Source organism: Trematomus bernacchii, unplaced genomic scaffold, assembly GCF_902827165.1.
Source record: "Trematomus bernacchii unplaced genomic scaffold, fTreBer1.1, whole genome shotgun sequence".
NCBI lineage: Eukaryota > Metazoa > Chordata > Actinopteri > Perciformes > Nototheniidae > Trematomus > Trematomus bernacchii.
The window spans coordinates 4,038,759-4,060,871 of NW_022987342.1; the positions used below are offsets into that span (position 1 = coordinate 4,038,759).

At 41.0% G+C, this 22,113-nt stretch overlaps 1 protein-coding gene across 6 annotated transcripts in view; it reads right to left on the minus strand.

The window, feature by feature from the left end:
- Positions 1 to 22,113, minus strand: part of ctnnd1 (catenin (cadherin-associated protein), delta 1) — a 43,080-nt gene that overhangs the window by 14,785 nt on the left and 6,182 nt on the right. For 3 of the 6 annotated variants that reach the window (XM_034129735.1, XM_034129745.1, XM_034129753.1), the window contains exons 2-11: positions 15,223 to 15,370; positions 12,411 to 12,485; positions 12,036 to 12,161; positions 11,337 to 11,617; positions 10,670 to 10,760; positions 9,687 to 9,880; positions 8,582 to 8,843; positions 6,953 to 7,024; positions 5,705 to 5,855; positions 3,685 to 3,886 (exon numbers count right to left, since the gene is read on the minus strand). In XM_034129735.1, coding sequence (XP_033985626.1) covers positions 3,685 to 3,886; positions 5,705 to 5,855; positions 6,953 to 7,024; positions 8,582 to 8,843; positions 9,687 to 9,880; positions 10,670 to 10,760; positions 11,337 to 11,617; positions 12,036 to 12,161; positions 12,411 to 12,485; positions 15,223 to 15,363 — 1,595 coding nt within the window. In that variant the 5' untranslated portion in view covers positions 15,364 to 15,370. The remainder of the gene's footprint in view (positions 1 to 3,684; positions 3,887 to 5,704; positions 5,856 to 6,952; positions 7,025 to 8,581; positions 8,844 to 9,686; positions 9,881 to 10,669; positions 10,761 to 11,336; positions 11,618 to 12,035; positions 12,162 to 12,410; positions 12,486 to 15,222; positions 15,371 to 22,113) is intronic. The other 3 variants (XM_034129762.1, XM_034129771.1, XM_034129778.1) reach the window with 1 other exon arrangement.

Sequence of the window (22,113 nt, forward strand, 5' to 3'; positions counted from 1 at the left end):
CGGCAAACAAAGGTTTGTGTTATTGTGTGACTTTGGTGTTTTAAGGGTTAGTTCGGTTTAACTAGTCACACAATAACACAATATGGCTGACGAATCAAGGCAACAGTAGATACAAGCAACTTTTATGTTTGGCGAGTAATTTACTTATTTTGTCAATGGAGTCTGGAGCAACCACTTTCAGCAAGTTACTTAAAGGGGCCATATTATGTTCATTTTCAGGTTCATATTTGTATTTTGTGTCTCTACTTTGACATGTCTCCATGCTTCTATGTTCAGAAAACTCTGTATTCTTCTCATACTGCCTGTGCTGCAGCACCTCTTTTCACCCTCTGTCTGAAACCAGAGCCCAGTCTGCTCTGATTGGTTAGCTGGCTGGCTCTGTTGTGATTGGTCAACCTGCTGGAGATACCGCAACTTAGCCTATCACGTTAAATGTGTTGGAGCAATAGCCAATAGAAGTGTCAGTGTTACATACTACTGTCACTGTGAGTCCCATCGAGGCAACATCTGAACGTGGCTTTTAACAAGTACTATACTTTATGTTCATTTCTTTGCCTTTTTGAAATTCCCAAGTCATATTAAAAAAACTCTTCTTAAAAGACTAAACCAAAATAAAGTCTAATTTGTATATAGACTCCGTTTCAAAACACATTTTCTCTACATTACCTAATTAGATCTACAAATGTATTAAAACGCACGTGTTTGTTCCTGATCCTCTTTGTAAATTACACCATGATCATTTTAAATATTTGTATTTAATTAACAGGGATAGTGCACATTATTACACATTTCTGTAAATGTGCCAAGAGGCTATTTTTAATTTGTAGTCCCTGGACTTTTCAAGGATAATGCAAATTGTGTTACAAATAGGGTCATTCCCTCTTATTTAGAGAACCATACCACAATTTAAAAACCAGTCAAATAATCGCAATAAGCTATTTTTTACATATTATGCGGTGCTACTCTTGGTCAATTTCATTTTTAATGATCTTGAACTCAAGCGTCTGGTCATGAGCGTATGAAACTGTCCAGATCATTGCAGGAAATACTGAACTTTATAAACCTTTAACATACAGAGTTATTCCCACATACTTCTCTGTAATGAACCAAGTGGTCAAAGGGAATGCATAGATAACAGGCTGAACAGACTGTTTACACTGTGCGAGTCAATGCCCCACTGTCCTCTGCTCGCCTCTCCCTGTGAACCCTCCTCCCCCGGTCTCACAGAGTCACTGTGAGGACACACTTCTATTAAATATAAGCAGATATTATATTTAATAAATAACCTTTAAGTCTTTTAATGGGCACTATATCCAAACAAATAAGATCTTCTGTCAAAGTAAAGGCTTCTGACGTGCACAATAAACCACATGCATCCTTCTATTTCTTTTTACTGAAAGGGTAGCTTTCTATAAGTTTGGTTTAAATGCTGTCAATGTGGATATTATCCAAAACATTTTTTTAAAAAGCAATCGGAAGCAAAATTATAATCCCACAAAATAACCATTTGTTCATTATTTGTTTATCACATGTTACCCTTAGTACCTGAAAAACCTTTAAATAAAATGTGGAATTTGATTAAATGTGGGCCTTGTCTAACAGCAAAACTAACTTTTCCTTCTTCTTGACATATTCATTTTATCCTAAAACTGTATAATTCAAAGCACTTTCACACAAACGATCTTCATTGAAGTGTTTTATATAAGAGTTTAAGGATTAAACTGAACAAGTCTGTAAACTGATGTTTTTATATAGTTTTGTTTTTGTTGAGCACGGCTCAAGTCTGTTAACTTAAATTGATCAAGAATTTACCATATTTGCAACCGAGGGCATTTTAGGAAAATTAAGTCTGTACAAGAGTTTAAAAGCTAACATGGGGTGAGAGATTATGTACAAATGTACATTTAGCTGGTGAAGTATTCCTTGAAGTGCAACAAAAACTTGTAGAATGGGCCAGTCAGCTGATTGGCGCATTCTTTTCTATTCGGTTGAATTGTTATTGCCTTCCTCATCCACCCCGCTGCTCTGCCACTCTGTTGAGCTGGCCTGTTCCTTCCTCAGTACATGAACCCTCCCTCCTGCCTCCCCCCTCACATCCTCAGGCCTATTCAAATGGCGGCCCGCGGGCCAGATGCGGCCCAGAACCAACTCCCGAGTGGCCCAGCCTCCCGTGGCCAAATTCCTACAGTAGTACAGACCATGAACGCAACACTCCGCATTGCATAGAAACCACCAAACCACAACGCAGCACGTTTTTTCAAAGTGCATCTAGTGGTGCTAGTAACGGTGGTCCTATGATAGCAACTCTAAAACATGTCTCTATCAACTCTGAAGCGTAAACAGAGACAAAACGGTCATTGATCTTGTGGAGCAGATGCGCGCATTCCAAGTCAAGCTGGACCTTTTTGCGGCCGACTTGAGTACGGGTCGGATGCTGCATTTTCCGACGCTCCACAAACACATCACATCCCCGGCACAAATCACGGATGTGATGACAGATTTCATTGCGAGGTTGAAAGAGAACTTTGCCGGTCGATTGGATGGACTTGCTCTGCCCACAGAGGTGATGGGCTTTGCCAGAGACCCCTTCACTGTTGCAATAGAGGGGGACGTATCCACCAGAGCAAAGGAAGTGGTCCCCTCCATCGACGAGGGGAAATTTACACTGGAACTTATTGACATGCATTCATCCGTCACCATGGCACAAGAGCAGCGCACTAATGGGCCAGCGAAGTTTTGGAGTGATGTCAAAAAACAGCAGTTCCCTAGCGTTCAGAAAGTAGCGATCTGTGTGCTCAGTATGTTTGGATCAACATACACATGTGAATCAAGCTTTTCACACATGAACTCAATACAAAGTAGCACTCGCTGCTCCCTGACTGACAGCACTCTTCACCAATCTCTCACCAATGAGCCAAAAAGCACTGCTCTTGTTCAAAACAAAAAATGGCTCTTCTCCTATTGAGAAAGTCAGCGATGACAAATCACAAATGAAGTGATAGTAAGCACCTAGTTTACTATAGTAGACGTGTAGTGTAGTATTCATTCATATGTTATACCCTTGTTATGGGTTTGTGCACTGAAGGGTTTGACAGTTCTTTTTGTATTCATTTAAATGCACTTTGTAATGTCTCTGGGTCAAATGTGACCAAAACATATGATTTTTGTTATTACTTGAAAAGTGAAAAAATAGTACTGCTATAGTACTACCTCTTTTTGTTACATTGGAGCTCTTTAACTGTTTGTTAATGCACTTTTTGATGTGCATGTGTCATATGTATCCAATTTTATTTTGTATGTGAGGACATTTATTAAGACTGCTATTATTGTATTCAGTTAAATGCACTTTGTGATGTGCCTGGTTAAAAAAAAAAATAACCTGAATATTTTACTTCTAAAGCAAACAAATGTAATGCTACAACTGTGCACTTTTATGCACTTTGAGATGCCTCAGATTCTGTTAAATTAATGCTAATTTGTTGTGTTTTTATGCACTTTTTGACATACCTTTGTTAGATGAACAATGAATAAAAATGGCATGTTTTTCATCGCAGTAATATGTGTTGGTTTAAAATGTGTCATTACCCGCTTTTTACAGGCCGCTGAATGTCCGGCCCAGCTGAATTTTGTAGTTATAAAATCTGGCCTAACTGAATGTGTAATTGAATAGCCCTCCTCCCTTACCTCAGGCAGCCAGCTGTGTTGGTGAGGGCCGTCTCCCACTCCAGGTGTCTGGGCTTGCAGTTCTCCTCCCCCCCTCCCGCTCCGTTGCTCCCTCGCTCCCAGCCAGAATGGGGCACCATGACCTCGTCGGAGAGGGCGTGGAGTGCGTGGTCCACGATCTCCATCTTCACCGAGTCGTGAGACGACAGGTTCCACAGCGTCCCTGGTGAAAACAGATAATATTGAGTTATACTTTATTTAATAGTTCTATTTTAGAGAGTTCTTCTTTTGTCTTTTGGCATTATGTTGGCTTTAATGGAAAAGTAGCACAGTAATACCATGTTATGATACCTTCTAGGAATTAAGCTTCACAATAAAGCATTTAAAACCAGTTAAACCCCACGGCCCCGCGGCAAAACGCAACATCTTGCAAGAAACAGCGTCTGAGGGCTTCTTAACATTTAATAAACTATGAATGTGTCATACTCACTTAACGGGAAGCAACTCAGCTTTCAGACAATATTAACCATGTTTAGCTAAACGAAACAAAAGGGTGATAACAAAGGCTCTGAATTAGCCCTGAGCGAGAAAATGCTAACGCAATTAGCACAGAACTCAAGGTAAAATACCCTTATTACTTATCGTATCTGCACAAACAAGATATCGATTAGCAAGCGGAGATTCCACAGATTCCAGACATATAAGTATCATCACTGAGCGATCAGAACTCGCGACATGGGAAGCAAACATAGACATCACACCACGTAGCATTACGGAGCAAACACGGGAGAAATTCTTACCTATGCTGTTGTTCTGATCAAAAGTTGTGTTCAATGGCATTAAAACGATAAAAACGCTGCTGAAGGTTAATCCATAGGTTAATCTAATGTGTCTGTGTCACTTTGAAATGATTACTGATAATCCATCCTAACATTTATGTCAATAACGGAGATTTCATATTAGCTGCTACGAGAGTGTATGACAGCTTCCGGTTTTGGACATTCTGGCTACGCATCACTCATTCACCAATGGGTCATGTTTAGATGGATTTTAGGGACTTCCCCTTCGATTCTATTGGCTCTAACGGTTAAAAAGAGGTGTCAATCATCAAAATCGACCGAGGGGGGACATAGATATGGAAAATCCACCCAAATGACCCCAGAAGTGTTTTTTTTTTCTGAATTTACTTTACTTTACTTTTTCTACATCCAACTCACAGGTTTATCATTGCTTTGAGAAAAGAGATGATTAATTCACCCCTTTTAGAAGTGAAGATATAGTCAATTGTTCTGGGAATGTCATTTTCGAGCCTGAGGCCTGAAAAACAGGCTCGGGGCTCAACTGGTTTTAAACAAAAAAATATTCCAAAATATACTTTCACTCTTGCATAATCTCACTAAAACGACATGGCTAGAGTATAACACATTTACAAACTACTTTAATACTATAAGAAGCTGTAGAAACATACAAATATCACGCACACAGGTCCACAAATCCTTTGGTATACATATTTGGTATTGACCAACCAAGGCAGAAGCGAAGGAAGAGATAAAGGAAGAAGCATTTATAATGGGGCATTCATCATTTATTGTTTGATTCCCCAATAAAAAAGACATTTATACTTTCCATTTAAAATGATTATTGTCGTGATGAAACAAGAGTGATAAAAGTCAGGTATTGAAGAAACTGCTTATTAAAAACGCAGCTATCATCAGCATTCATATTTAATGAATGTGTTAATGTTTTCACTGATTGCCATTTCTCCAATCTTTGCTTATTCCTGTATTTGACTTGCACCACTGTATCAGTTGCACTTAGCCGGTTAACTCTGTTGTGCTAGGTCAACCGCCGAGATATCCCGCCCCTCAATACAATGTGTTGGAGCGCTAGCCAATAGCAAGCAAGGGGGGGGGGACCCCAAAAGCATAATAGGCCCTCTTTAATATTGTATTGCCAACAACTACACTTTAGCTACTGTGCATTGAAAATAGAAACCTCTGCATTTTGACTCTTGAGCTGATTGGTCATGTGACCCTCTCACCTGTGATGATGTCAGTGAGGTCTTGGTCGCGGGTCTTCCTCAGCAACCGGACCAGAGCGGGCACTCCGTCGCAGTTCTTGATGGCGATCTTGTTGTCGTGGTCTTTGCCATAGGAAATATTCTTTAGCGCTCCACAGGCTGCGTAGTGAACCTATAACAAAGACACATTAAGAGATCCTTGAGCCATGAGTAACAATGGAATAGCACTAAGGCAGAGCACTGCTCTCACATACATGGATTCAGTGTAGGAGTAGTAGTGCAGTAGTGGCGTGTCTTTATGGTAGATTGTACAACACTGATTACACAGCTCTGAGGTTTTCTACTCGTGCAAGTCATCGTCTATATTCGATAGTCGGCCACATACTTAAACGTAATGCATGCTTTTCTGAATTAACACGATTATTATCTGAGTTTTCTGTTAAAAATGTTCATGGGAAAAATCTGTTTGTTTTTTCTAAATACCAAAATACCTATACATCTCAAGAGAAGCTCTCGTTACCTTAGGGCTCAATTTCATGAAGACAAACAGTCCAATAGTTTAGTGTAATAAAACTCATCAACCTAAAAATGTCGTGAGTGTAACTGAGATGCAACAGCCTGATTGTCTCTTGGTTTACCACCATGTCAGATGCATTATATCTGTGAATTATCTGAAGTATGTCTTATCGGTCCATAGGATCAGAATGAGCTTAACGTCTCAACTGCAAAACCCTGAGGGGCCCGCACAAATACGACAGACTAATAGGAAAGGAAAAGGGCCTCTTTAGAAAGGTTCTCAAGATGCAGTCGCCGTTTGACCCATTTCTCCAGCCAGTAAGTCATCCGACACACTCAGACATCAAACTTGTCCCTGGCTCTAGAGCATGTAACGTCAAATTTAGATGTCTCTCTGCTTTCAGAACGGAATGCATGATGTGGTTTGTCTGGTAATGCCCACACTAAGATCAGCAAAACCTAGCCACAGCCTCTGCTAAATGAAAGGGAATCATACGAGAAAAAAACGTGCAGAATGTTTTGGCCAAAACCATATTTAGCACAAATGTTGACCTACAGGACTTGACCAAGAGATGTCAAACACTTAATGCTTATTTCTAGTTCCTTTGTTAAGTTGACCTTGTCTGAGTCCAATGAACACACGCACTGTTACTTAACAAATACACTACATCCCTTAAGCTTCTCTTTTACCCCACCTAGTCCTGTCCAAACACCCTTCTATTGAGTAAGGAATGAACAGAAAGCAGGACTCACGTCTCTGTTTGGGTTGTCGAGCATACAGACGAGTGCTGGGATGCCTTTCATTCGACGCACATCAGTCTTGACCTGGAAAACAAAAGGATGGACATAAAGCAGAGATGTGGAAGGGGGCTGCTTTAAAGCGGCCCTCAATGCTCATTTTCAGGTTTCATATTTGTATTTTGTTCCTCTACTGTAGGGCTTCTCAAACTCCGGACCAAGGTCCGAATCGAACTGCAAATCAATCCGGACCGAACCCTGTGTCCCATTATAACAAATTAAAATTATACAAAACAAAAAAATAAAAACTTTCTGATTCTGATGTAAATTAATGTATATGTTCTTGTGTCTGATGCGAGAATGAACGTGCATATATATTTACTTGTGTGCGCGAGCGTGAACAATTCTTAAATAAGTTAACCGCAAGTTTACCAAATGCTTCTAATGCCTTTTATGCCGAGGTTCAAGGCATTGGCTAAAAGACACACAGTGCCATTTCTCCCACTAGTTCAAGCCATCATACTGTATGTATGTATTGAATATGTGTGTGTATGTGTATGTGTATGTGTGTGTGTATGTGTGTGTGTGTGTGTGTGTACACAGGGGCGCCGTTTGCCGACAGGCAAGAAAGGCAAGTGCTTGGACCAGAAGGGGGCCCCCAAAGAAGGTAGATTAAGAAGGTCCACAGCAGCGACAACATGAAACACCCTTTAATTTACTGCAACGACATGTCGGGAAACCCCCTCAAGGGGGCCTCATGCATAGCGCGCCGAAAGAAACTGCTTCTTAATTTCAGTTTCGTTGCTCCGCTGTTAAGATAAAATAACTTTGCTGCAGAACAGACAGGCTGCAACTTCTAGCCATCTGTGGCTCCATATTTTCTTCATAGTCTTAGTTCAAAGTAGATCTGTACAAAGTAACACTGCTTTCCTCTCTTTTGTCCACACTATTGAGGATGCAGCAGTGTGTTATCTTCAAATAAACTTTATTAGAATAGCCTATGGACAAAACAAACTGCGGGGGGTCATGAATTCACACGAGCGCTTCTCTAGTCAGTACAACAACTTTGGAGCCTTATGCCGTATAACAGAGAAAAGGCAGAAGAAACTTTATGTTGCGTTGATGGTAGGAAACCTTCTTATTCAATCATCAATCCATTTTTTTTTATTGATTGATTTGCTTGGACACTTTACTTAAGCTTCCTATTTTTATATAAATATTTGTTTCTGAGTTACTTCAACCATATTACATTTTTCTCTTTAAAAAAAATGTCCATTTGAAAATAGAGCAACTGTGACAAAACGCATTTCCCCCAGGAAAGTAAAGTATTTTGATTCAGATTGATAATGATCCAATAAGAGAAAAGCAATAAAAAAAGCTTTCCTCTGAAAACTTTCTTAAATGAAATGTCCTACCCATCCATGTACTGCTTATTTTACTCCCACTGTGGTAGAAAACAACTGTCTTGCTCTTCCATCATACATGCCCATATCAAGCATAGAAAACACATGACTCATCATCTTTAGTCATGAGAGAAGGTGCTCTGACCTCTGCACTCCCCATCAAATGACCCTGAGTCAAAGTCCAGTCTAAATCACACTGGATACGATATAAACCATAAACATATACGCTTGCACTTCTTACTTTATCGTTCTTGTAGGTGAGATGCTGCAGGTACGCCGCTGCGTTGCTCCTGACGGGGTCCAGCCTGTAGTTCAGCATGGCGATGACCTCTGGCAGCTCTGGCTGACGCCAGCCTCCGGGGCCGGGACCCGGACCTTTCCTCAGAGTGCTGTCCAACGAGGCCATGCTGCCCCTCTCCCCCTGCGCCAGTGGGGCTCCGGCTCCCCAGTAGTACTGGTCCCCTGGGCCGCTCATGTCGCCATCCAACGTGCCCTCGTAACTCCTGAGGAGGAAGGAGAATATGAGTTGAGGAAAAATAGATATCCAACAATGCAAGCAGAGAGGGAAAGTGGAAAAAAGTTTGTGCTAGGGCCGGGGTGATATGGAGAAAATCATATGTAATAGAAATTGGGAGAAAGCAGTGACAAACATCTACTACCTTTGAATGCACAACATTCTGTTTACCAACAAAGCTAAAAACGTAACCAGAAAACAATTGGAAACTCTCAATATTCTATGTTCCTACGGTTGACACGGTCTAACTGTTACTGTGTTAGTGTGAAGGTAGACAATACTGAGTTATTTCCTTAGAGTCCGCTGCAATATCAAAATGTTTTAGACTAAAAACCCTATATATTTATGTAGTGAGGATATTTTGTGGATAAAGGCAATAAAAACACACTTGGAATTGGACAATTAAGAGAATAACATTACTTACTAAACGGCAGCCTTTAGCTGCAAAACTATAAAGAAATAAAACTGAAAATTAAATCAAAATGTGAACTGCTGCTAAGGCACCAGCTAGCGAATCTTACGCAGGGAAAGAGGTAAGAAGTTCAGACAAGAACGTTGTTTTGTGCAGTTTATTTTCAAAGATACAATATCCTATAGTACAACGGCAATATCTGTTCATGTCTTCTTGTTTTGTCTTTCCTGTGGCCTCCTTGTGTCTGGTAAAAAAAACATTTGCCCTCTCTGGTGTGTCAATATCACTTCCACCTGTTGCATATAAATCCGATATATTTTTCTCTTTACTTCGACGTTTCACTCAAATATAATTGTTTGTAGACGGGACGGAACATCCCTCTTATACACGCACATAGAATCATAATTCTTCGTGTCTTACCCAGCCCTGCGTGGGGGGGGCCCATGTTGGTAGCCATGCAGGTTGCGGGGCACGGTGCTGTAGTGCATCTGGTGTCCCATGCCGTAGTCGGGCTCGTCGTAGCCCATGCTGCGCTGATCGTCCTCCAGACCGTACGGCTCCGGGACAAACCTGGGGATGGAGGAGAGCTCCACGGCACTTCCCATACGCCCGACCTTCACAGGGACACAATAAATCATACAAGTCAAATGCTGCTGGTAAACCTATGCTACGGGTTGCATATGTGTTCACTACATATAGCATGGAAGGAAAGCACTGAATTTAGTGTGTCAGATAACAATTAACCCTCTGAACCCAACAACGATGATGATTTTTTTATTGCACAAATTACACTTATTTATCATAGTCGGAAACTAGCAAAACAGAAATGATTGTCTAATTTTCAAATTCAAACGTCCCTTGAACATATAATTATCCTTGCTTTAGTCAGGAACAAAATCATACAAATCTATGTCTGAAATAGTGATTTTTTTTGTATCAAAATAACTTTGACAACATTTCTCATTTCCAGACACCATATCTTGTGAAAACATAAAATTCTCCACACCTTAGAGCAACTGGGAAGTCACTAATGAGTCAGCTATGACAGACAGTCATGTGATAAAAGCTCATTAAACTTAAACTGAACTGCAGGCTGTTTACATAAAGCAGAGAGGGGAGGACGCACAGGAGGTTGTAAAGTCGGAACAGTTGGATATGTGTAGCAAGTGGATTTTTCTTATATTAGCAACACTCGTGGTCACCTGAAAACATCTCATTAATAAAGATTTTATCCAATTTTTGTGAAAGGAATTCAACCTGAATTTGATAATTGCTATGATTTATAGTGTGATAAGTGTGTTTCCGTAGAGGCCTCAGGGAGGAGCGTGTCAGTAAAACACAGTGACTCTGCTCTGGGTTCAGAGAGGTGAAAGCATGTCAGAGCTGCTGATTGTTGATCATACCTGAGGCTGAGCAGCATAGGGGTCCAGCTGGTTCCTGCTGACGGCTCTGTAGTTCAGATCCAGAGTTCTGTAACCGTCAGGATGGACCGGTCTGGGGAGGGGGAGGGAGGGGGAGAGAAGATGACTCTAAAGTTTCAAAGTTTAAGTCTACTTGTCTTTTTTAATGCTCATACACCACGGTATATATTGTAATACACATGTTTACATATTTACTGCTACTTATATATACTACTATACTACTACTACTATAACGTGCACATATTTGACCTCTTATTTTAATCAGTTTTATTTATTTATTATTTAATTTAACTTGTTTATGTTACGCTACATCACGTCATTTATCTGATGCTTTTTTTATTTTTTATTATCCAAAGCAACTTGCATACTTTTCCATCCCATAGATTTGCCTACAGGAGCAAGTGTGGTTAAGTGCAGGTATCTCGCAGAAAGACACTTGACGTACTGACAGCATGTGTCGGGATCGAACCACTGCCGCTCCTATTTGCAGAGGCCTATTTCACCCCTGAGCCACCACCAATTCAACATTTTTATATATCTTTGCATTTTATTTTATTCTAAAAGTAGGAAACTATCACAAAACCCTGATTTCCCTCGGGATAAATGAAGTATTCAGATTCTCTTGATGGCTTTCAACAACAAACTGTACCTGTAGCGATCGTCCATGCGCGCCCCCCGGCTCAGGCTGGTGTAGGCCTCCGACGGGGGCCCGGTGCGGTAGTCTTCGTAGCCCGCTGGCGGTCCATAGTGGTAGTTGCGGGGCACAGTGTGAGTGGGGTAATCCATGGGTCCAGCTGGTTGTGCTTGTCTGTAGACCGGTCCAGTGCAGGCACTCATTCCTGTCACTGAACCCCCCCCATCCAGGGACAGTGTGTCTGACACGGAGGGGATGACTGTGCGAGTGGTCGTGGTCTTTACTACTTTCTTTACCTGAAAGAGCGAAGAGGCGAAGAGACAACATTTAGTATGTAAGCTTAAGATGATGTCACTTATAAGTAAAGATGCACCAATGTATGTTAGCCATATTGGCAAATAATGTGACATGTGCTGACGGCAGGAGCTAATGTGTATCTGTTTTGCTGGGCCATGTCATTAGGTACTCTATGGCCCTATTAATCCATAAACTAAAAGCTTGTTTTGCAGTTATTTGTAGGAATTTGTGCTCAACATCAGCCTCGGCCAAATTGTTATTTGGTATTGACTGCAATGGGTGCATCCCTACTTAAGAGTCATTCTAGAGATGCAATCTTAAAGAAAATGTCACTGACGTGCTTCAGATGTATGCAACTCAAAACTCTTTTTCTTATATAGTCAATTAATCATTTCCATTTTTATCCTCTCAAGTTACCGTGGTTTCTGTGCGCCTCGTGGTCCCGTCTTCATTGGTCTCCACGGAGATAACAGGTGGAGCCTCCTGAGGGTCTTCCTCCACCGTGTACGTCTCCTGCACCATCTGTCCAGGATCCATCCTGAACTGCACATATTTCAGAGGAAAGAAAACTTGAATATAGGTCTTATTAAGGATATGTTTTTTAATATGTTTTTTAATATCTTTTTGGGCGGTAAGTGACTTTATTTTAGAGACAAGGAGACGGAGGGGATGACATGCGGCAAGTGGTCCCAAGCCGGATTTGAACCCTGGTCCCTGGTGTATATGGCGGCCCTTACGTTTTTAGGATTTAAACAGCACGGAAAGAAAAAGTTGTCTTCAGAATATGCTTACGTGATGTGTCCCGTTGATGTAACCCTCGTTCAGTGTTAGCCTCTCTATGTCTGCATCACAAGGAATGCGACCGTTCTGAAGAGAAGAAACATACATGAGGGGAATCCAACACACACAATCACTGCTTGGAATGACTATACATGTCTGAACACATACACATCACGACATGGACTGAGCAGTTTAAAAAGGCGTCCAGGGTGACAGGCTACTCATGTACAGTAAAGTGAAAGCAGCAGACGGCGTCAACTCCCAGCTTTATTCTGTAAGGCTTCAGTGCTATGATTACTGTGCTGCTCAATTACATGTGTTTCCTTACAGTGATGCGACTAAAACAAATTACGCTAGGAATTGTCAATGAAAATAATCACTAAGCAAAAATGTATTTCAATTCTTCAACCCAAGCAACTTCTTAATGACAGCCGACCAGAAACAAACCTTCTCAAAAAGACCTATCAAAAGTCAGAGAAAGTTCAAAAGTATGTTTGCATTGTGTTTCACATCAAAAATAAAAACAGTATGATGACATGATGAACACAAACACCTAGAACTCTAGGGAACACACTCATCCAACAATCATGTGAATGAACTGTAAAATGCAATGAAAAGATGAAATAATTAGTAATGAAATGAATAATGACCCATAAAGAGAGACAAACAAAAACAACAAATTCAACACCACCGGCATGTCCAGCCAGGGAGTGGTGATGGGTGTTAACTTCCCATTCCAGCCACAGGGGGAGCTCTATGCACCTCTTTTATCTCCACTACATGGGGGTTAAGGGGGGTAGATCCCTTCTGTGATCAGATAGCATACAGTCATGTCATACTGACAGTAATGTTGTATTCTCAATCTTAAAAACCTAAACAAGTGAATGCTGCTCGTAATTACATTCTTTTTTTTGCCTCTGCCTAAATCTGTTTTGTTTTTTAAATACTTTTGGTATATGAACACACACTTTAGTTCAGGCAAGGACTCAGAGAAGAATAGGAAGTGTGTGATGGCAGATGTGAGCGTGTGGGAACCTGTCAGTGGAGACTCAGGTTGTGTTGCGCTGCCTGGGAGAGTGGCAGAGGCATGCCGAAGCCTTTGGGCTATGTAAACACACACGGCAGAGATAAGGACTAGCACAGGCTACATTTCTGTCCCGCTCTCATTCGAACACACACACACACACTATGCTTCTGCTTCTTATCAGCCTCCAGAATTACCTGGGGCTGGAATGTGTCCTCCTGCCCACATGCATGTGCGACAAAGACAGAAAGTGAGGGAGTCCAGTGTGTTTCAAAGGTTGCCTAAGGGCCAAAAGTGTGTGTGTGTGTGTGTGTGCCAGTTTATTCACGCACACTAATAGCAGAATGTGTCAATAAGGAAGTAAAAGAATGAGCGAGAGTGCCTGTCTGTCTGAGTATGAAGTCACTCGACAGTGCCTGAACCAGGTATATGACTCATGCATGCTACACAGGGTGTGTAAGCAAATAGTGAAACAAATGGTATTAGCTACACACTCAGACTCAGATTTTACCCTAGAATTCACAGGTGATGAAACAGGGCTGAAGGAAAATCAGTTAACGGACTTTGTCCCGCTGAAAAAAGTAGCCAAGGACGTCTTCCTTATTCCAGAACATGAAAGCGATTCGTAGATAAACCAGCTGGCTGACATACTGTAGCTACAAAGGTAAACTCTTGATGATGGTCCAGAAAAAGGCCAATATCACAACATACAAAATGTTAAACAAGTCATGGCTCTGCATGCAAACTCTCACGGACAAGTCAAGACAAACAGGATGAGTTACAGCTGGTTGTAAAGATTTATTGGTGAAGGGATAGGATGACGATGCAATGACTTTTGTTTTGAATGAGAAAGATACTGAGGAACCGTTGGAGGCTGGGAAAACATTGGTCAGCAAAAGAGGCGAGGAGCAACAGAGGGTGCAATGACCTCCTCAGGAAAGCTAAAGAGTGGTGCAGGATTTAGTCCTAAAACCCAGAAATGAGTTCAAATGCAACCAATTCTGGTTCCTTCCTGTCCAAGTCGAGTCTTTTTAAAGAGGAGATAATGTGCTCTTTTTCAAGTTAATATTTGTATTTTGACTGTGACAATGTGTGGGAGAAAAAACTCCCTCTGGAGGGAATTTGGGGATTTTAGCATTTGAAGGCCATTAACATGCATGCATTTTGAAAAACTAAATAACACACTACACGAAAGGGAAAACCCCAACAGGAATGTTACTGTTCCACAACATAAACTATTGACGCTTGTGTCATAAAACAGCAGTTGCTAACAAATGTTTAAAAGAGACTACTAAACGACATCACGTCAAACACCTTAGCGGTTGGGACGCAAGGCCATGGAACTTTGATGTAGTTTTATTTATAGCCTAACATTAGTTGTTGTTAATATGTGGAGATTATCCTGCTGAACAAAATGTGTGGCCCAGATCTTTTTTTCGGATATATAATAAAATCCAGTAAAAAATCCCTTTGACTTTTGTTGAGGGACCACTTGCGATTCTAACTTCTAGGTCGGCTTACAAATATCTCTGCACCACTCTGGGGGAGCTTCATTTCCTTTATTTAACCGAAAATTCAAGCATGCTTCATTACTATCTACATTTAACCTAGCCAGCAGGTTTGGTTTATGCACTACAATCCAGCCAGGCTACACAGAAGGGATGGAGGTGCCCATGGAGATGAAACATAGGATGAACTTGCTCGGATCAAGGTTGAATGCGAGGGACGTTTTTCGATGAAAAATGTGCGTGATGGAGGGGAAAAAATGGAATGGGGCGAGGGGAGTTTTTCCCGTGTTACCTGCATGTTGGGGAGGGGGCGGGGCAGGGTGCCGGCACACGACCTCCGCTCCTCCTCAAGAGCTCGGCTCAGCATCTCAAACTGCCTCTCCTGCTCCCGCACCGAGGCCAGCAGGGAGGCCGTACTCGCACACTGCTCCATTCACACGCTGGGAGCAGAGCAGATCAGAGCACAGGACAGGACAGGACAAAGGTCAACACCAGAGAGCAGAAGAGATTCAAACCAACACCGGGATTTCATTAAAGAACAGACATATAAATCACCCATGTAGACAGATATAAAAAAAGGCAGAAGAGCTGTGGCACAGTGAACATCTGGGAGGTGCTAATGAAGTTGAAATGTAAAGGTTGGAAAGCAGCAGGTGCTGACGCAGGAAAGGCAAGGGAAGATAAACGAGAACTGCGGAGATAAAGACGCAGGTACAAAGAAAATGTGAGTACAGAGAACAGGAGCAAGAGGACCAGCAGGCACAAAGAAAGAGCTTCTTGAGAATTCATCTACAAAAGCGATTATTCAGTGAAAATTCAAGGTGGGACCAGCATCAGTAGAAGCAAAGCCGTCACATCTTCGACACGTTTCCTCACCTACTGCATTGCACGGTTAAAAATAGAGAAAAAGTGAGATGCTTGACGAGAGACGGCAGGTTTTTTTGCTGCAGCAGCCCGCCAAGCTTGTTAACACTTCTTCATTCCAAGGTGCAGAGAAAGTGCGGAAGGAAGGGGGAGACGAGTGCAAAATGTGAGAGCATTCAGGGGAGTTATCGAGAAGGCATCGCACCATCAAGTTACAGAGCGCAAGACGCAAGAGGTGTTTTTAATTGGGAGGAGCGTCCCCGAGCTCAGAGAAAAGTTGGCAGGAGATGTTTTCGTTTTCAGTTTCAAAAATGGCAAAAGGGCTTAACTACCCTAAGAGAAATCAGAATGGCCCAAAAAAAACTTGATTGTGGCAAATACTGACACCAAGATAAAATACAATGATTTAGTTAAGACCACTATCGTAATAAAACACAATTTAATTCATTTTAAGCTAAATTTACAGTTTTTTTTAAAAGTTCCCCATGAATGTTGTAAATGCCCCAAAAATGTCTTTCCTTTAAAATATTATTTTAGTTTTCTTTATTGGTACTACACTTACTATACCCTGCAAGGTATAATAGTGCATTTCTTTTAACATGATAGTTAACTGTAACCACAGATTAAATTAGGTCAAATTATTTAAGGCCTTACTGCTTTTACTTCTACAAACTAAAAGCAAAAGAGAGTCCGAAGTAAAGTCATAAAGGTGCAGCAATTCAATTACCTTATATATGCGTTGGACTTCAATCTATAAACCCGATAAAATGAGAAGCTACGGCAGCATCGAATAGCTTCCATTGATAAAACATTACAAGCTACAACAACAAGAAGCTGTCAATCGTACAACTGATTTTAATGTTATAGACAAAACCAGCTGCACAATAGTGCCAAACAATTGTATAATCCAAGGCGTATTCCCTCTAACAAACAAATCAAGCAATGGTGATCTCAGACAACAGGAATAATTCAGAAACTTTGACACACTTTTCAAAAGTTGATGGAACCGGTCTGATCCTCCTCCTGAACTTTCACTTTCCTATCATGGTGAGTTTAATGATTGTTCAAATGTAAAAGGGAGTGCTGATTGACACCACTCTGTTCCAAGTGAACGCAACACTTCAAAACAAGCAGGTAAATTAGAAGACCGTTAGTTGTGGAAGCATTCACTCAGGAGTCAGGACGAATACCAATGATCCATTCTGCACGAATAAAGTTAAGTCCTTTCACTCAGTTAGGGTACAAATGAGCAAGAAAGAGAACATGTGGAATACAATTGCCGCTTAAAAACATGCCATCGATGACCTAAGACAGAGTCATGATAATAAGCAGACATCACTACAGACCAAATTAAGACAATGACAAAGTGTATTTTCTCAGACTTTGTCTGGAATAACGAATCTGGGGAGGTTTGCTTGAACAGTGTCTATCTAATAACGGGATGACATGAGCGTGTAATCTGGGGAAGTTTGCTTGAACAGTGTCTGTCTAATAACGGGATGACATGAGCGTGGCTCATCTCCAAACCAGGGCTAAATACATTTTCTACTTCAAAGTTCAGTGACTCATGGAGATCAAATCTGCTGTCCATGTGCCCCTAGGACTAGGCCGAGCGAACAAAGACTCCTGTATGAAGTTTGTGTGTGCACGCATCTGTGTGAGCAGGCCGAGTGATTGTGTATGTGGGTCAGAGACTAAATAAAAAGGTGGCAAGTGTGCGTAGCTGACGATAATATCCTCGATTACTTTTCTCTTTTCCATTTGTGTAAGGGTAAAAACACACTTCAGGACAGAAGCACAGGCATTCACGCTCCATTGTCATACATTCCACAGTGAGATTTAGCGTGTCATATCCTGTCTCAGCTGTTGGAAGCTGTCCTAATAAGGGAGCCCTTCACTCTCTCATTGTGCTGCTCCCCTCCATCTCTAACACTAGCACGTGTTTGCTCTTCCCAGACAAACACTTCAATCCTGGAAAGAGAGCGTGGGCCCCATTACTTTCTCTGACTCTCAGGGCGTCCGGCCACAAACAGACAAAGTACCTCTTCAGTGGATAATGGTCGCAAATGGATAGATGGTTTAAAATGATCTCAAGTGGGTATAAGTAACCCCCTGTGAAAAGCTAAGAGTACATTAAAACTGAACTTGAAATGTAAGAAGTCGAGTGCTATAAACATATTTGATGTTTTTATATTTTATATTTGTTGAAGTTGTAAAGAACACTGCAAGAAGTAAATAGCTAATGTTATTAAAACTTAATGTGAACACCTTTAAGCTAAAGGCGGCTTCTGTTCAGCGTAATGATGATTAGTAGTCTTATTTAGTCACTAGTTGGCAACTGTCATTGTTATGACACATAGAAGCTTCATTAATCACCAGTGGGGTATTTACTAGGGATGCTCCGATCGATTGGCCGCCGATCGTTATCGGCCGATATTCACTCTTAATAGTGTGATCGGTGCTCTCTATAAAGGCTGATCGTGAGAGCCGATCACATGGCGTAAAATACATGACACTTTTCTCTGTGCGCGGCAAAACAAGCTCGCCAAAATGGCTTCACCAGTCTGGCAGTATTTTAAGGTGTCCGAAAAAGACAATAAAATAGCGGTATGCAACGTGTGTGTGAAGCAGAAATCCTGCAGCTCCGCCCGCTGGTAGGACCGGTGAGCGGAGCAGAACACACATTAAGAGTTAGACCTAACACACTTAGCTATTTTATCTACCTCTGGAACAAGCTAAACTAGTTATAAATATGTTTATTCTTCACTGTCGGGTCACTCATTACTGGATCAGTGAGCTGCATGAGACGATACTGACAGGCTGTCAGGAGAGGGAGAGCGGGGGAGATAGAGGGGGAGAGAGAGAGGGAGAGAGAGAGGGAGAGAGGAAAAGAGAGCGCTTCCGCTCATTTCTCCCGTGTTATTATCCAAAGTTAAAGTAAACTTGAATAATGTACTTCATTTGAATGTAATAATTATGTTGTTTGTGGAAGCGCATCATTTATTGAAAAATTAATCTGAACTTTTCGATCAGTTACGATTGTAAACTGAAGCAATATAAAAATGAGCCCCATTCACTGAGTTTTAAACATCACTTTAAAACGTGTTAAGCCCTGAGCCTGTTTTTCAGGTCTCAGGCTCGAAAATGACATTCCCAGAACAAATTACCATATCTTCCCTTCTAAAAGGGTTACATTAATAATCTTTTTTCTCAAAGCAATGATAAACCTGTGAGTTGGATGTAGAAAAGTCAGAATCAATATAGATTTTTTTTATTTTAAAGTAAATTCAGATTGAACATAGTAAGAAAATGTAAATTATTGTGTCCGTCCAAAAAAAACACATTACTTATAGTGAAAACCACCCTTGAATGATGGGATGGTAGAATAAAAGCTTTAGGAATCCAAACTATAACATATAATAAGTACCCTGTATCAAGATTGATGCAAAACAAGTGAAATTTGACCTTTTTAGAGAGATTTAGCACACAAAAAAACACTTCTGGGGTCATTTGGGTGGATTTGACCTATCTCTGGCCCCCCTTGGTCGATTTTGATGATTGACATCTCTTTTTTAACCGCTAGAGCCAATAGAATCGAGGGGAAGTTCCACATACACACACACGTTACCAAATAAGGAGTGAGAGTGACGCGTAACCAAAACCGGAAGCTGCGATACACTCTGGTGGCTACCATTAGCAGCTAATATTAATTCTCAGATTTTTACATAAAAACATTACATTATGGATTATCAATAATTGTTTCAAAGTGACAGACACATTGGATTAACCTATGGATTAACCTTCAGTCGCGTTTTTCTCGTTTTAATGCCATTGAACACAACTTTTGATCAGAATAACAGCTAAAGGTGAGCATATCTCCGTGTTTTGCTACCTAAAGCTACGTTGTGTGATGTCTGTATTTGCTTCCCCTGTCGCGAGTTCTGATCGTTCAGTGATGATACTTATATTTCTAGAATATGTGGAATCTCAGGATGTTAGCTAAGCTTGTTTGTGCAGATCCGATAAGTATATCGATCGATTTATACCTAGAGTTTTGTGCTAAGTGCTCGCTCAGGGCTCATTTAGACCCTTTTTGTGAGACTTGTGTTTTGTTTCGGTAAAAATGGTTCGTATCATCAGTTAGCTGAGCTTCTTCCCGTTAGGAGGGTATGACACATTCATAGTTTTTTAAATATTAAGAAGCCCTGAGACACAGTGTCGTGAAAAAAAAGAAAAAAAAAGTCTTTGGGGTCTTAACAGGTTAAATGGAAGATCCCCATAGCCCCCACCCTGTGATCGGTATCGGCCGATTCTGAAACCCTGATCGGAGCATCCCTAGTATTTCCAGACATTATTCATGTCGGGGAACATAACGAGAAAATCTCTTAAACTAGTGTAAACCACAAACCTTATTTTAGGCATCTAACCAAAAACCCATTAATAAACGCTTTGACTTAGACCGAAAGTACTAGAATGCTAACTCATTTCAAGGTTTTAGACTCATTCCTTCACCACTAGGGTTAGGGTATAGGCTGTGATCCCAAACACAAAAAGGAAACTTGATGTGGCAGCAAACTACAAATAAATGTTTGAGGTAAGTCTATAGCAGGCATCAAGTTTTGCATCAGGGACCGAGTCTGACACTGTACATCAGATAAGTCGACATACCACAGTGTGGGTTGTTCTTCACGGCTCTATCAAAACATCAACATTTCTCTGATAGCGAGAGGAAGATAGTCTCTAGAGTCTCTAGTGCCTCAGTGCAACACACACACACAACCTCCACAGCTATGCGAGTCCCGCGACTTACATTCTTGTGGCAGGGAGCAGTTTCTTGTGAGAGAGTTAGAAATGGCTTTAGCCACTTAAAGCCAGCGCATTAGTCATTGAGCTATTGGAAGGCCATTAGCCGCAACGCTAAATCATATCTGCTAATGGGATAGTTGTGGAATTACGCCGCTAAGCCACTTAGTCCAGAGCCAACAACCAACACACTTATCAGCAGCAGTGGAATATAACCAAGTACATTTACTACAAGTATTGTACGTTACTATTATTTTGTCATACTTGTACTTTACTCAGTATTTAAATTTATTTTAGGCTACGCATACTCTTACTCCACCATATTTTACAGGAAAAATGTGTACTTTTAACTACATTAATGTAACACTTAACATATAAAAACACATGATATGCTTATTTGATATGATGGGTTACTGAACTACCAACCCAGATTTTAAATTGGCTGAACATTGGCAAACTAAAGCATTAAAATGACATTACTTTTGTCCTGGATTAAAATATGGCTGAAAGCACAGGATAGAGAAATATACAAATGAAGGAATTATATTTGTTATGAATTACTATTTATTTGTGAAAGAGTCAGATTAATTATTGAGATATTGTGTGATTATTAATATCGTGTTTGGCCTAATGATGGTTAGGAGGATCTTTTTGTTTCACTTCCGTACTTGATTGTTGTGTTGTTGTGCTTGTTTACATTTGTTGTGTTCATGTGACTATAGTAGTAGTATAGTATAGCCCTGAATGGACAAAGCCCAAAATACCTCTGTGACCTCATCCGTACCCAGACATCTACCCGCTCTCTACGCTCCAGCCACGCTCCTCTTCTTTACATCCCCCGCACACGTCTCCGAACAATGGGAGACCGAGCCTTCTGCTCATTCGCCCCGCGCCTCTGGAAACTCCCTCCCAGATCAGCTGAGATCTGCCCCTTCCACCGAGGTCTTCAAAACCGGCCTTAAGACCCTCTTCTTTCGGCAGGCCTTCCAATAAACTTTGAGCATGGTACACCTGGAGAATTGCCATTTTTATCGCTATCTCCGACTTTTATTTAATTTTATATTTAATTTTGTTTTAATTTGTATTATTTGTTTAATCTCTCAAATTGTATCAGTGTCCTTTGCTGTGAAGCGCTTCGAGATTTGTCTTGGCAGATGAGAAGCGCTATATAAATTAAATGTATTATTATTATAGTGTCTTAATATCTGTTGACTGCAGTGCATGTGTGTGGACCCCAGGAAGAATAGCCAAAGCTATTTGTCAAAATTAAGGTACACTTTTCACTACTGCTCATTTGTGTCGACTACTCCCTGAAAAGGACACACACACACACACACACACACAATGCTGTTGTGGCTTGGCCAAGTGCTCCGCTGACTCAGCCTCATTTGAATGGTCACAGAGAGATTTGGCCTGTGTGTGTGCTGTGTGTTTTGTGTGTTAACCTTGGCTTTAGTCCAAATACTACCGCCTTTGCCGTCCTAACATGAAACCATGAACATTCTCTCTCTCTCTC